Below are 12,711 nucleotides of genomic sequence, written 5' to 3' on the forward strand. Positions count from 1 at the left end.
CAAAAAGGAAAAGCTGGAACAGTAAATGAGCAAGTCATGATTGCATTTATAATATCTCTGCAGTAGGCAAACCAAGGAACCTAGAAGCAGTTCTATGAACATGATTTACACAACTACTAATATGAAGATCTATCTAGGCCATAGTTAAATGCCATAAAAGGCTTCAGTAACCATAACAATTTTGCCACATGCTGCATACAGGTATTTAAATTTGAGATAAGGTCATGACAACAGCTAGCCTGCCCAAAAAAGAAAACTAAAGTAGCTCAGGTTTGACCATTATAAGATCGATACGGTTCAAGTAAAGTTTTGAACTTAAAATTTTCAAGTTGAGTCGAGTTTAACTATCCCACCAACCACGAATTTCTAGTCATTCTTTTCTGCCCTGACTTCATCAAAACACATTGAAGAGAAAAAAGAGACGAGAAACATCTTGTGCTAGAACAGAAAACTCACAGTAGCTGCAATTCTAGGAATATATTATGACCAAGCAGCTAAGGCATGGACAAATACTATAATTTTCAACTATCCCCTCTCTCCATTGGCAACATAAATATTCAACAGTCTCTTCAGCTCCTTCCTCAATGTCCTGATAGATATCATCTGCACAATCATGTCGCTACAAAAATGCCACATCTTATTAGTCGTTTGGTTGAAGAGATCTCCTGAAAATTTAAGCAGAAAACCTTGATGTTTGCATTTGGTTCTTCCTGAATCCTAAATGACAAGAAACTGAGTTAATGAGGAACCCATTATGCCCACAATATATTTTCATCTTAATTTTGGAACCCATATTTGCATGATAATGAAATTTGACTACTAGGAATACAATTTCTAGACATGTGATTCCTTTAACCAAACACCTAGCAAGTCTGTTACACTTTTGTCCCCACATGCCCTCTAAAAAATTATCAAGACAGACCAAACATGGGCATCTAAGATTCCCATCTCACATTTTACAAAATTCATCAAACAACTAGTTGATGCATTAGAACTGAAATAAACCCTTTTTTCTTCACAGCAAAGGAATCCCAAAAAATAGCCTGTGCTTGGAGAGGCCTTCGATTTGGGGTTGTATTGGATTTGGATAAGGTGTAGTATAAAATTGTATTGAACTTTGGCCAAAAATCAATCCGAATCCAAATACAAGGTTCAAAATCCATACTCCCAAACACCATCGACTTAAATTTTCAAGAAAGTGTCGAAATTTCTGTCAAAATTTTTGGTTTCCATCATCCTCGAAGTCGAAATGGCAGTCAATTTTAATTTTACATAATTTCCATAGAAATTTCAACGAATCATCCGAAATTTATCAAAATCTTGAAATTATAGCGAAACTTGTCGAAATTTTAACTATAAAATGAAAATTTTCTCAGAATTCAAATGAAAGATCTAGGAGTGAAGTGAAATTACTCCCTTAAATTGTTTTATTTTTTTTTATTGAAACAAAAAGATCATCGCGAGGGCTTTTGAAATTATATGAAAATAAAATACTTACAAAAACATTTTATGTAACCATTTATGTCTAAATTATCATTATTTGTATAATAAATAATATTTAAACGATTTATGAATTTCATTTATATTAACTAAAAATATGTTTAATGCATATTATTTTATAAATATGTTTGATACACATATTATATTACAACTTTTGCACCTCATATACAACATAGATGTATTTAACTTGTAATATATTAGTCCTAAAACTTATATTATTATGTCTATCAACCATTTCTAAAGTTTCATAAAAGATTTCCATGTTTTACTACTAATTTCCATTATTTCTTCAAATCGAAATTGAAATTGGCATTAAAATCAATTTCTGTACTTTTTAGAGCTTCGAAATTTGAGTCCAAATCGAAATTTAAGACCTTGTCAAACATTAAACTTCAAGTACTTACAGAGAGGAAGAAAATGTGTAATTGGTATTGCAGAGAATGGCAGGTGAAAATTTGAGAAGCAAGGAGCTTTCAGCATTCATGACACTTCTGCTACATGATACATGTTATCATTTTACTATGGGACAAAAGCAATTCAAATAGCTACCCTAGCAAAAAAATGAGGTTATTAGAAGGATTGAAGGGCGAGAAATCATCGGTTGGCCAATGAAGATTTTAATCCATCCATTGGCCTGTTGGTTCATCTCCCCATCCCCCAAAATGGGCGGTGGGCTGTGAGCCACCTTGGGGACATCTTTATTGGTTTCTTTCTTGTATATATTGTGTTGGTCTTTGCCCATCATATTGCACTTTCATGTGCAAAAACACAATGCAAAAAATAAAAATTAAAAAATCCTCACTATCACGTGATTTAGCAGTAAAGGTTTACCCCCATGGGGTTTGAAGGTCAAATTTGTAGGGGTCAGTGCCATTAGATTTACGCAGGATTCTAAGATAAGGCTTACTCTGTAAGCTCATCCATCTAGGTTTATCATAGCACTTGTTTTCAATGAGAAGGGGGGGCCTAAGGTCATGCTAGAAAGAATTGCAACGAACTTGTCACCTTATCCTCCTTGCCCTAGCGAAAAGAGGAGGGAGGACAAGCTATTAGGAACATGGCTTGTGTTATGGGTATGGGGAGTTGGGGATGGGGTGCAACACTTAGCTTTGGTAAGTGGTACATGGGGTGTAGGCTTAGTTGGTTTGCTATTTTGGAATATGGTGCAGATTGAAGTACTTACAAGGATCTTTTACTAAGTATTTAAGGGCATAAGTGATGATTTGTCTCAATAAATACAATAAAATAGCTTTTTAAAAAATCATCAATAAGTATTTGACATTTTGTTTTCTAGTATCTTCAATTTTTTCTTCTATTTCTTCATTTCACTAATTGAATACCTTTTAGAGGTTGGCTTGACTTCTACTAAATCAAATAATGTACCAATGTATCAAAGAAGATGTAAAAAGTACTGTGAACTGAGAACATGATCTAAGATGTTAAGAACTCATAGTCAAACTGAGTTTGAATTTATCAATTCTAATATCTATTGAACCAAAGTCAAATTTTGAGCTTAAAATTTCTAAGTGAAGTTTGAGTAGCCCACTATGTCAACTCCACTTGACTCAAATATGCTTGTAAGTCCTCGTCATTCCCTTTGCCTCGACTACATCCCCCCCTATACAACTAAGAAAAAAAAGGTCAGATCTCCTTTAGACAATCTCCATGTTGGGCTGGACGAAAAATTCAAACTCACAATAGCTACTAAAAACACGAGCAACCTTAAGTACACCTGACCAAGGAAAATGTCTCCTTATAGGGTTGTCAAATCCTCAATCACTATCTCAATCCAAGCTATTCTCTCTCTATCCCTATCCCCCTACAGCCACTAACAATAATTAGCTTACTCCTCCTCACTCCTTAGTGGTGCATTATTTGGCTTATATTGCAAGTGGTTAAACTATCTTAAGGAACCTTCTCTCATCTTAATATATTATGATTGAACAAGGGCATAAATGAATCAACAGGAAATGGTTATTAATGGTCAGGATTTCGAGCATCAATATAATAACAAAGATTTTTCGAGACTCTGTTTTGAACATAAGACATCTCAATTTTTAAAATTTATTCAGAAGTTCAAAAAATCTCAACAATGCTGCTCATCTAAATTTGAAGAGCTCAAATTATATATTTCCTTCTGTGACTAGTGCAAAAGTCAAAACCAGCATTTGAAGCATTCTTATCCGTGTTTAGCTGCTTCCATTCCAACTGTATCCCCTTCTTGTTCCATGCCCAAATCAGCAAACCCATCCCTCTTCTCAACCCTACTGAAACCAGGCATTTTAAGTATCCTCTTCTCCTTCATCAACTGCCTCACATTTTCAACTGCTTCCCACTCTCCACTAACAGCATAAATATTTGATAGTGTCACAAAACCTCCAGGTTTGTTCAGCTCAGTCTTCAAAATCTCCTCAGCCATCTTTTTAGCCAAATCTCTTCTTCCATGGATTATACACCCATTGAAGAAAGCACCAATGATAGAATCAGTGACTCCTATTGAGATCCCCTTCACTAGTTCATAAGCTTCTACAATCCTTCCGGAACGGCAGAGGAGATCAACAACACAAGCATAATGCTCCTTACTGACCTGTACTCGGTACGTTTCTTTCATGGATCTAAGAATCTTCAAGCCAATCTCAACTAAACCACCATGGCTACAAGCGGAAAGAACACAAGTCAAAGTAATTTGATTTGCATGGATTCCTTCTTTTTGCATTCTCTCAAACAATTGGATTGAGGACTCAGCCATCCCATGCTTCCCATAACATCCGATCATAGCATTCCACAATGTGACATTCTTAACAGGAGCCCAATCAAACACATTCCAAGCATCTTTAACGCTCCCACATTTGGAGTATACGTCCACAAGAGCAGTGGCAACATAGACATTGATATGAAGCTCCATCCTATAAATCAGGCAATGGACTTCTTTCCCTCTGCGAATTGAACCTATCAACCCACATGCTGGTAACAGTCCCGTGACAGTCACGTGATTAGGCTTAATCCCAATAGCTAACATATTCCTAAACAATCTTATTGCCTCAGTGGGTTGGTTGCTTTGAGCAAAACCTGAAATTATTGCATTCCAAGTGACCAAATCGGGAATCAACCCTTCTTGATTCATTCTAGAAAATAGATTTAAAATTCCATCGCCATCTCCCCTCCGAGCATAACCAGCTATCACAACATTCCATGTGAAGTCATTTGGTTCCAATCCTTCGAACTTCATCCGCTCAAACAAAACAAGTGATTCTTCCAGCTTCCCAATATAAGAATACCCACAAATCATTGATGTCCAAGCAGCAACATCTCTTCCAATCATTCTATCAAAAAGTTTGCGGGCATAATCCACTCTTCCACATTTGCAATACATGTCAACCAGAGCATTTCCCACAGATACATCAGACTCAAACCCCAATTTTTTTATCACAGCATGAGCTTCCTTTCCTTTTTGCACTTCCATCAAACCAACACAAACCTTGAGGACTATGGAAAAAGTGAACTTATTGGGTACATTTCTTAATTCCTGCAACAAAGAGAAGTACCCTATTGCCTCTTCATAGCTCCCATTAAATGCCGAGGCCAAAATCATCCAATTCAATGCAAACAAACTTGGGTTTTGAGTTTGCTCGAACACGATCCTTGCTGACCTCACATCCCCACAACCTGCGTATACACCTACAAGCTTGGATTTCAATGAATCGTCAGCATTCCTATCAATCCCATTAGTCAGCAGCAAGGCATGTACTTGCTTGCCCTGTGGCAATGCCTTCACTTTCATACATTTTTGTAGTACTAAACCTAGCTGATGCAGAGATAAGCTACTTGATGAAAGCAATGGTATTGCCGTCCTCATGTTCAACAAAAGTCCTCATGAACGCCAATTGCATTCCAAAACGGAAGCATCTGTTATAGCCTCCTGCTGTATACTAGACTACTGACTGAGGAAAGTGATGATTCAAGACCAGAAAGCAGCAAATGAGGAAAATGAATACAGACCGTCCACCAATAGAACAATGCGCTTCCAAACAAAAAATCTAATTCTAGGACACACCTTCTTCCACAGCCCTTCCTAGGAAATAGTGAGAGAGAAAGAGGTCTGCACCCATCATTTTCCCATAGACTTGAAGAATTATACAGGTACTAAGTTGGGTACCCATATCAATTTTTAGTGGCCTAATCCATTCAAATTGCGATTCCTCTTCCTTCTAGTAATGAATCTTTAGTAAGTGTAGATTAAAATTCTAACAATTAAGGGTGTTGAATTGCTGCAACTTGTGCTGATAAATTTCCATAACTCGTGCTTGGGTTGGGGAACATCTCAAGAAAACTTACGATCATCGATGGAAAAAAGAAAAAAGAAAAAATCTTTATTACTCAAAGATTATCCAGCAGCCTTATTTAGTGAAGATGAAACAAAAGAAGAAGAGAGAGATCTGACTTGAGATTAATCCTTCTTCTTCTCCTTCCAAAGGCCCACAATCGTCGATTCCGATACAGAAACATTTTTTCCCACTTTGATCAAAGCTTTTCCTCCGACACTGGGATTAATCCTCCCGTTAGACAGAGGCACCTTCTTCTTCCAACAATTCCCGTTTCTGAAAATGGCAACTGCGCACTGACAATCGTCCAAGCAAGCTCCCCTGCACCACTCCTCCGTCACCGGCTGCAAGAGTTCGTAGTCGGAAAGAGGCCAATCGGTGTCGGGCATCTCCACAATATCAAAGAGATTGCTTCTTTCCGGTTTTCCATTGCAGTTCTGCGGAACGAAGGTCGGTCTGCACCCATCCAGTTTGTCGTTTGGATCCGAGAAGGTATATCCGGGTGGGCACTCACACTTGGGTCTCTGCCCAATTAGCCTGTTTGTCAAAAATCATGGAAAAAATATTAAAAATTCGAAATAAAATTTAAAAATTAAAAATAGTAAATTAATTGGTTAATATTTTTAAATTTTTAAAGATTAATTTTTAATCAAATAAATGCCTACTTTGTCCTAAAATCAAATAAAAATTGAAAAATATAAAGTAGTATAAATTAGAAATATCATAAGAAACAAATTATTATAATTTAAAATTAATTTTACAAGAATAATCTTATTATATGACAGTTAAACTATAGTAAAAATATTTTATAAATAAATATGATTATTTTTAAAAAAATTAAATTTCATGGGTATTTTTTATTTTATTTATATTTTAACTTTATATAATTTTTTATTTTAATTTAATCAAAAATATAAATAAAATGAATGATTTGATCCAAAAAATTAATTACGACAAAATATTTTACTAATCAGTTGCCAAAACAATCGAAAATCATAAAATTTAGTTTCAAATATTTTTACAAACAGATAAAAACAGCCAACGATAACATGAACAATAGCGTTTTCATAATTTGTTTCGTTATTATATAGAAACAAAAATAGAAAACAAAAAAAAGAAACAATACCAAACATCCTAACACAGTTTGGTAATATATTAATATATTTTCAAAATAATTGATTATTAATTTTTGTGAAAACAATTAAAATTTAATAAACTTACTAATTAATAATGAAATAACTATATCACTGCAATATATTTTTTATATTTTAGAAAAATATAAAATATAAAAATATAAAAATAAAAAATGATGCTAGATAGTTCCTTGATAATTCATTGAAAATTATTTTATATTGAAAATAATTATAAAAATTTTAATGATCAAACAAAGATTTAACTCAAAAAAATATATTATATAAAATGTTGAGAATTTCACTTTGTCCCACAATGAAAAAAGTGAGTGAATAATGGGTGCTTATATACATGGTTGAACTCAAGACCGAATAGCATTAAACTTTTGAATCAAGTTAGTGCTCACTTATGTATATCAAGCACACCAGTGAACTCTTCCGGTGTTTACAAATGTATCAGAGTTCACGGTTCATAAGATGGATGGAATTAATTTGGAGGCCCATTTGGAATTATAAGTAATTCATTAATTAACCCAAAAAGTTAATATCATATAAAAAATTGTAAAATAAATATATGGCTTAATGTAAAAGCTAGTATATAAATTAAATAATTTTTTAATATTATATGACTCAAAATTATGTCTCGCAAGCATGAGATAATATTTATTTTTTTTTAAATTTGAAATTTTCACATCCAAACATAAGCTCTCATAAAAATTAAATAGCTACAAAATCTCAAGAAAAATTAAAAATATCAAATTTTTTTTGTTGAAAGTAAGTTAAATAACCAACTTTTTTTTATACATAAATTATTTGATACTAAATTTATTAAACTTTTTTATTTTTATTTTTTGACATCGTTAATGAATTTTTTATATAACTGTTCGTGTATATGATTATTTTTTAAAAAAAAAAAATTTAATTTTAAGAATAACATGATGATTTGTGATATATTATAAATATCAAATAAAATACATGTAATCATGAAAAAGTTATTATTAATTTGTTTAAAAACACGAAAAGATTTATGCATTAACATTTCAAAATTTAGTTACCAACCTGCACAAGCTGTTGAACCCACAAGCTCCGCTCCCTGTGCTCAGCGTGATGCTCATGCAGATATCCGAAGGAATCGCCGTCAGAGAAGACCACGCCTGCGACCAGTTCACGGTTCTCGAGCCGCCGCCGGCGATGGGGTATATGTACTGCCGGAAAACCCCATCATTTTCAATAATTGCTCTCTGGTAGAAATCCTCAGTTGAAGCTGCGCTTGATGAAACCGTGCTGAGCACTTTGCCTGTTTTTCCTATAACTTCGATGCTCCCTTCCGGCCGGAATATTGTCTGGTAGCCGGAGCCATCAGTTCCCGTCGCCCAGTACGCGCCGTATACAGAGTCCAACGGAAATGCTCTGGTGTAGAGCACTAGATTTCCGTCGTTTTGAAACGGAAGCTCAAATCTTCCGCTCGAGAAATTATTTTCGGAGAACCGAGCCACCAGTTTGGTCCCGAGATTTAATACCTGGGTGGGGAGAATTGTGTCAGTTGGATGATCGAAGCTCTGCCACAAAATGACCGAATCATTGCTCACAAGGACGAGGTTTCCAACGTCGAGCACGGCGGCGTAGGCGACTCCGGCGGCGGTGGGATTTGCCGCCCAGATCTTTTGGCCTTGTGGGTCGGTGAGCACGAGATACCCATTTTGTGTGAGTTGAATTTTGGACCCTTTTTGAACTAAGGTTTCGCCATTGGCTGACCAAGTTATGGTTTTTTCAGGAATTTTGTCGAACCATAGGGCAAGTAAGAAATTCCCTGTTCTGATCTGCCGGAACCCGAATGCGAAGTCGCCGGACGGCGATTTCCAGGAAGAGTTGTCGTTGAGGGCGGTGAGCGATGAGCCCAGTGTTATGTTGGTATAAGTTTGAGCTGTGGTGGAAAATGGCAGCAACAGAAGTAGCAGACAGAGGAAATATGTTAGCGCCAATACCATGGTAAGAAGATTAAGATGACGAAAGGTTGGGGAGTTTCCACGAGTTAATCAGCTTGGATTTATATTGTATCTGCTGAACGAATCAAAGATTTTTGCATTTATGCTGTGAAAATTGCTACGTCACATTAACTGAACAGCTTGCCTGTGGCCAGCTAGCTTTGACAATTAAAGTAGATCTTGCTTCTTCTTTTGACGAGTTTGGGTCTTGGTTCTTATTAGTGTATTTTAATATTATTATTTTATTAATTATATTATTAATATAGTTTAATATTATTATTTTGTTTATTATCTTAAAAAAAAGCATGTACCTTAAATCAGGTTATGTATCAACATTTAATTAGGACATTCATACATATATTTCTTTTTCTTCTTTTTTTTTTTTAAAAAAAAGAAGAAGGACGGTACCTTCATTTATTTATTAATATACCCTCACATTTGTTAGAAGAATACCGTAATTACAAGACAAGTAATGAGAGATTACATATAGGGAAAAAAAATTTAAAGGTCTCCCAAAAACAACACCAACATCCAACCAAAACAGGACTATAAGTCCTAACAAATCTAAACAAGGACCTACTAACCAATAAAACATCTCATGCATCAAATCAAACAAAAGAAAAAAATAAAATAAACATATACCAATACAAAAAAAAAAAAACCAATTAAACATACCTTATATAAGTCGTACACATCTTATCCAGTTTATACAAATCATTGATAAGAGCCAAATCATCTACTACTTTATTCCTTTCTCTATACAAATGATTTATCAAAAAGTTTACTCCCTCTAATAAACCAATAAGCTGCTCCCAAAAATACCACAATGAGCACTTACTGGATTTTATCCAATTTACTACAATATTGGAATCACATTCAATATCAATACTAATATGGCTCAAATGTTTGCAAATCTTTACTCCTTTCATCACAACTCTCAATTCACCTTCATTATTTGAATAAGAATTAAAATATTTTGAAAAACCAAAAATAAAAGAAACTGTATAGTCCCTAAGGATGCCATCACCACCCGCCGGTCCTGGGTTCCCCAAACTGCTCCCATCCAAATTTAGTTTTAACCTCCCTTACCTCGGTTTTAGTCATCTCACACCTTGCATAATTTTATTTCCTTTATTCACAATTTGCACTTCCAGATTTTGCAATATCTGAAATTAGCATCCTTTAACTGAGTCATTCCTATCATGTTCTTACTCAAAACCCCCACCCAATACTTAATGGACAGCCACACATCTGTACTACTCTTCAATTTCCCATCCATTCTAGCCACACATCTCCTTCTCCACAACCTTCAAACTACTAAATAAGGAATCAAACTCATCCATGTTCTCAATTGAGAGTATTTGGAAGCCCTATTAAACCACATTTGGATTCTTTCTTTCAAACTTTGTTGCCTAAGAAAAGATACACCTACCTTCATCGAAACCTTCCTTCATATATCAGCAGTAAGATCTCCCTTACTTAACACATGCTCCATATCTTCTGGTTGCCTCATCTCGCAACAATTACACGCTGAAGCAAGTGATACTCTCACCCTTCTCACCTTTTCATCAATGCTTAAGCACTCAAAAGCAATCTTCCACATACAGATAGCAATTTTCTTCGGTAACCATTTATTCTAAACCCATTTTGCCTAATCAAATTTTGGAGCTCTAACTCTGATAACATCTCATGCTGACTTTGTATTAAATCAACCATCCTTTTCCGGGAGCCATAGTTGTAGTATCCGGGAAAAAAAAATAATAATAAAATTTAATTTAAAAATATATATATGTATATATAATAATAATAATAAAATAATAAAATAAAATTAATTAATTAAATTAAATAGTAAAATGAATAGTATGATAAGGAAAATATATATATATATATATATTGAAGCATGTATATATATATATATATATATGTGTGTGTGTGTGTGTGTGTGTGTGTGTGTATATATATATAAGTAAGTTATTATGATATGTATTTAACATAAAGGTTAAAGGTGTATGTATATATATATATATATATATATATATATATATATATATATAAAGTGGGAAGCTTCTTTAAGAAGCTAAATTGGATATTTGTGGAAGTGCTCTCTCTCTCTCTCTCTCTCTCTCCTACGACTCTCTTTCTTCGATTCCGGGCTAGTTTTACGCCGGATCGACAAACCGAAACCACCACGACGCTCCTGGCGAAGTTCTCTACAAGTCTGCCAGAACGGATCGTCAGGAAAACGAAGTTGGATTTCATCCCAAATCCAAGGTAAAGTTTTATATTCAATATTTGGATTTTTGACAATTGAAGAAAGTAATATACGCGTAAAAATACTGAACTTTAATACTGAAAATTTTCAGTTCCAAGGTATTGATTGGGAACGTTGGGAATCATCCCTGAGTTGAGGTAAGACTTTTTAAGTCGAATTTGACTTAGTGGTAGTTATAGAAAATGTTGTACGTACGAAAATACTAAACTTTAATTCTGCGAATTTTCATTTTCAGGGTGTTGAGTTAAGAACCTTGTGGGTACAGGGAAGATTTTCTTAGGGGCTTTTCAATTATCAGGTAAGGGGATAAACTAAGCTAGTTTTGTTTTGAGAAAATGTATGTATATATATATAGCATCTGGTTTCAGGAAAAATAAATATATTTATATATATGATTTATATTTGGAAAATACTGTTTAAATGATGATATGTTGAATACGTAGAAAATTTGTTTAGTGTGGCATGAGTATAAAAATGTTGTGAAATACTGTTTTTTTTTGGAATGGGGACGATATGGATTTCTATGATGGAAAACCGGCGTACGGGCCGAGATATTTTTATATGTATATGTGATTTGCCGGCGTATGGGCCGTGCTATGTGGATGAGATTTGCCGGCGTATGGGCCGTGCTATGTGATTTGCTAGCATACGGGCTGTGCTATGTGATTTGCCGGCGTACGGGCCGTGCTATGTTAAAATGTGTAATACCGGCGTACGGGCCGATGATTTTCATGATACACGTATATATGTGAAATGATATGATTGATGTGAAAATAAATGATATGAGATATTTATGTATCACAGTTTTAGTACATGTATATGATATCAGAACCTGGTTGGTTTGGTCTAGGCTAGCACTTGCACGGTACCGTTGCTATGTGTCCATGGTCCTCGTGATAATGATATCTGTGTTAACGCCGCTGTACGGAGTGATGTGAGATTGGATGGTCGATGTGGTTATTTTCAAGAAGTGTGCTGTTATCGCCCCTGGTGTACGGACCAGTCTGGGTAGACCCATCGGACCTACAGACTACTGTTTGACTTGGCAGTGGTCGGCCAACCATTGTCAAGTCCCGCCTTCGGGCCACACAACCCAGTCATGTGGGGGTAATACATGACAACAGCCAGCTAACCTACCAGGATTGTTTTATGTTATTATTAGTGTATGAGATGAGACATGTATGTTTTCCCAGATTTGATAAACAGTATTGAATATGTTATGTATGGTATATGTAGAAAACATAATACTCATGTTGCCACACACTGGTATTAGTTTATTTCCCTTACTGAGAGGTGTCTCACCCCTAAATCTTATACATTTTTCAGGAGCCCCTGATAGGAGAGCGGGAAAAGCCCCGCTGATCTAGATTAGTTGTTTGCCCTCTTTGGAAGGGTAAGTTTTTAGTAGGGACAGTTAGGTTTTGTGGGGATTGTCCCTAGATTTCATTTTTGAGATGTATATACTGTGAGATAGAAATTGTAGTGACTCTGGTATGTGTTAT

The 12,711-nt window shown here is 35.0% G+C and overlaps 2 protein-coding genes across 5 annotated transcripts; both read right to left on the reverse strand.

The window, feature by feature from the left end:
- Nucleotides 1-250: 250 nt before the first annotated feature.
- LOC131147913 (G-type lectin S-receptor-like serine/threonine-protein kinase LECRK3) lies at nt 251-9,067 on the reverse strand. Of its 4 annotated transcripts, XR_009134965.1 has the most exons (4): nt 8,012-9,004; nt 5,942-6,359; nt 1,905-1,991; nt 251-717 (listed from the first exon to the last, which is right to left on the reverse strand). XR_009134965.1 is itself a non-coding variant. In XM_058097563.1 (3 exons), exons 1-2 carry the CDS (start codon nt 8,938-8,940, stop codon nt 5,948-5,950), a joined length of 1,341 nt encoding a protein of 446 aa, XP_057953546.1. In that variant the 5' UTR covers nt 8,941-9,067; the 3' UTR covers nt 251-619; nt 5,942-5,947. The 4 variants fall into 4 exon arrangements, 3 of the variants coding, with proteins under 3 accessions (XP_057953546.1, XP_057953544.1, XP_057953545.1); XM_058097563.1 differs by lacking the exon at nt 1,905-1,991 and having other exon boundaries at nt 251-619; nt 8,012-9,067; XM_058097561.1 differs by lacking the exon at nt 1,905-1,991 and having other exon boundaries at nt 251-665.
- LOC131147912 (pentatricopeptide repeat-containing protein At5g59600-like) lies at nt 3,533-5,948 on the reverse strand. The gene has a single exon (XM_058097560.1). The coding sequence runs from the start codon at nt 5,354-5,356 to the stop codon at nt 3,680-3,682; it is 1,677 nt and encodes a 558-aa protein (XP_057953543.1). The 5' UTR covers nt 5,357-5,948; the 3' UTR covers nt 3,533-3,679.
- Nucleotides 9,068-12,711: the final 3,644 nt, after the last annotated feature.

Source organism: Malania oleifera, chromosome 2 (assembly GCF_029873635.1).
Source record: "Malania oleifera isolate guangnan ecotype guangnan chromosome 2, ASM2987363v1, whole genome shotgun sequence".
Lineage (NCBI taxonomy): Eukaryota > Viridiplantae > Streptophyta > Magnoliopsida > Santalales > Ximeniaceae > Malania > Malania oleifera.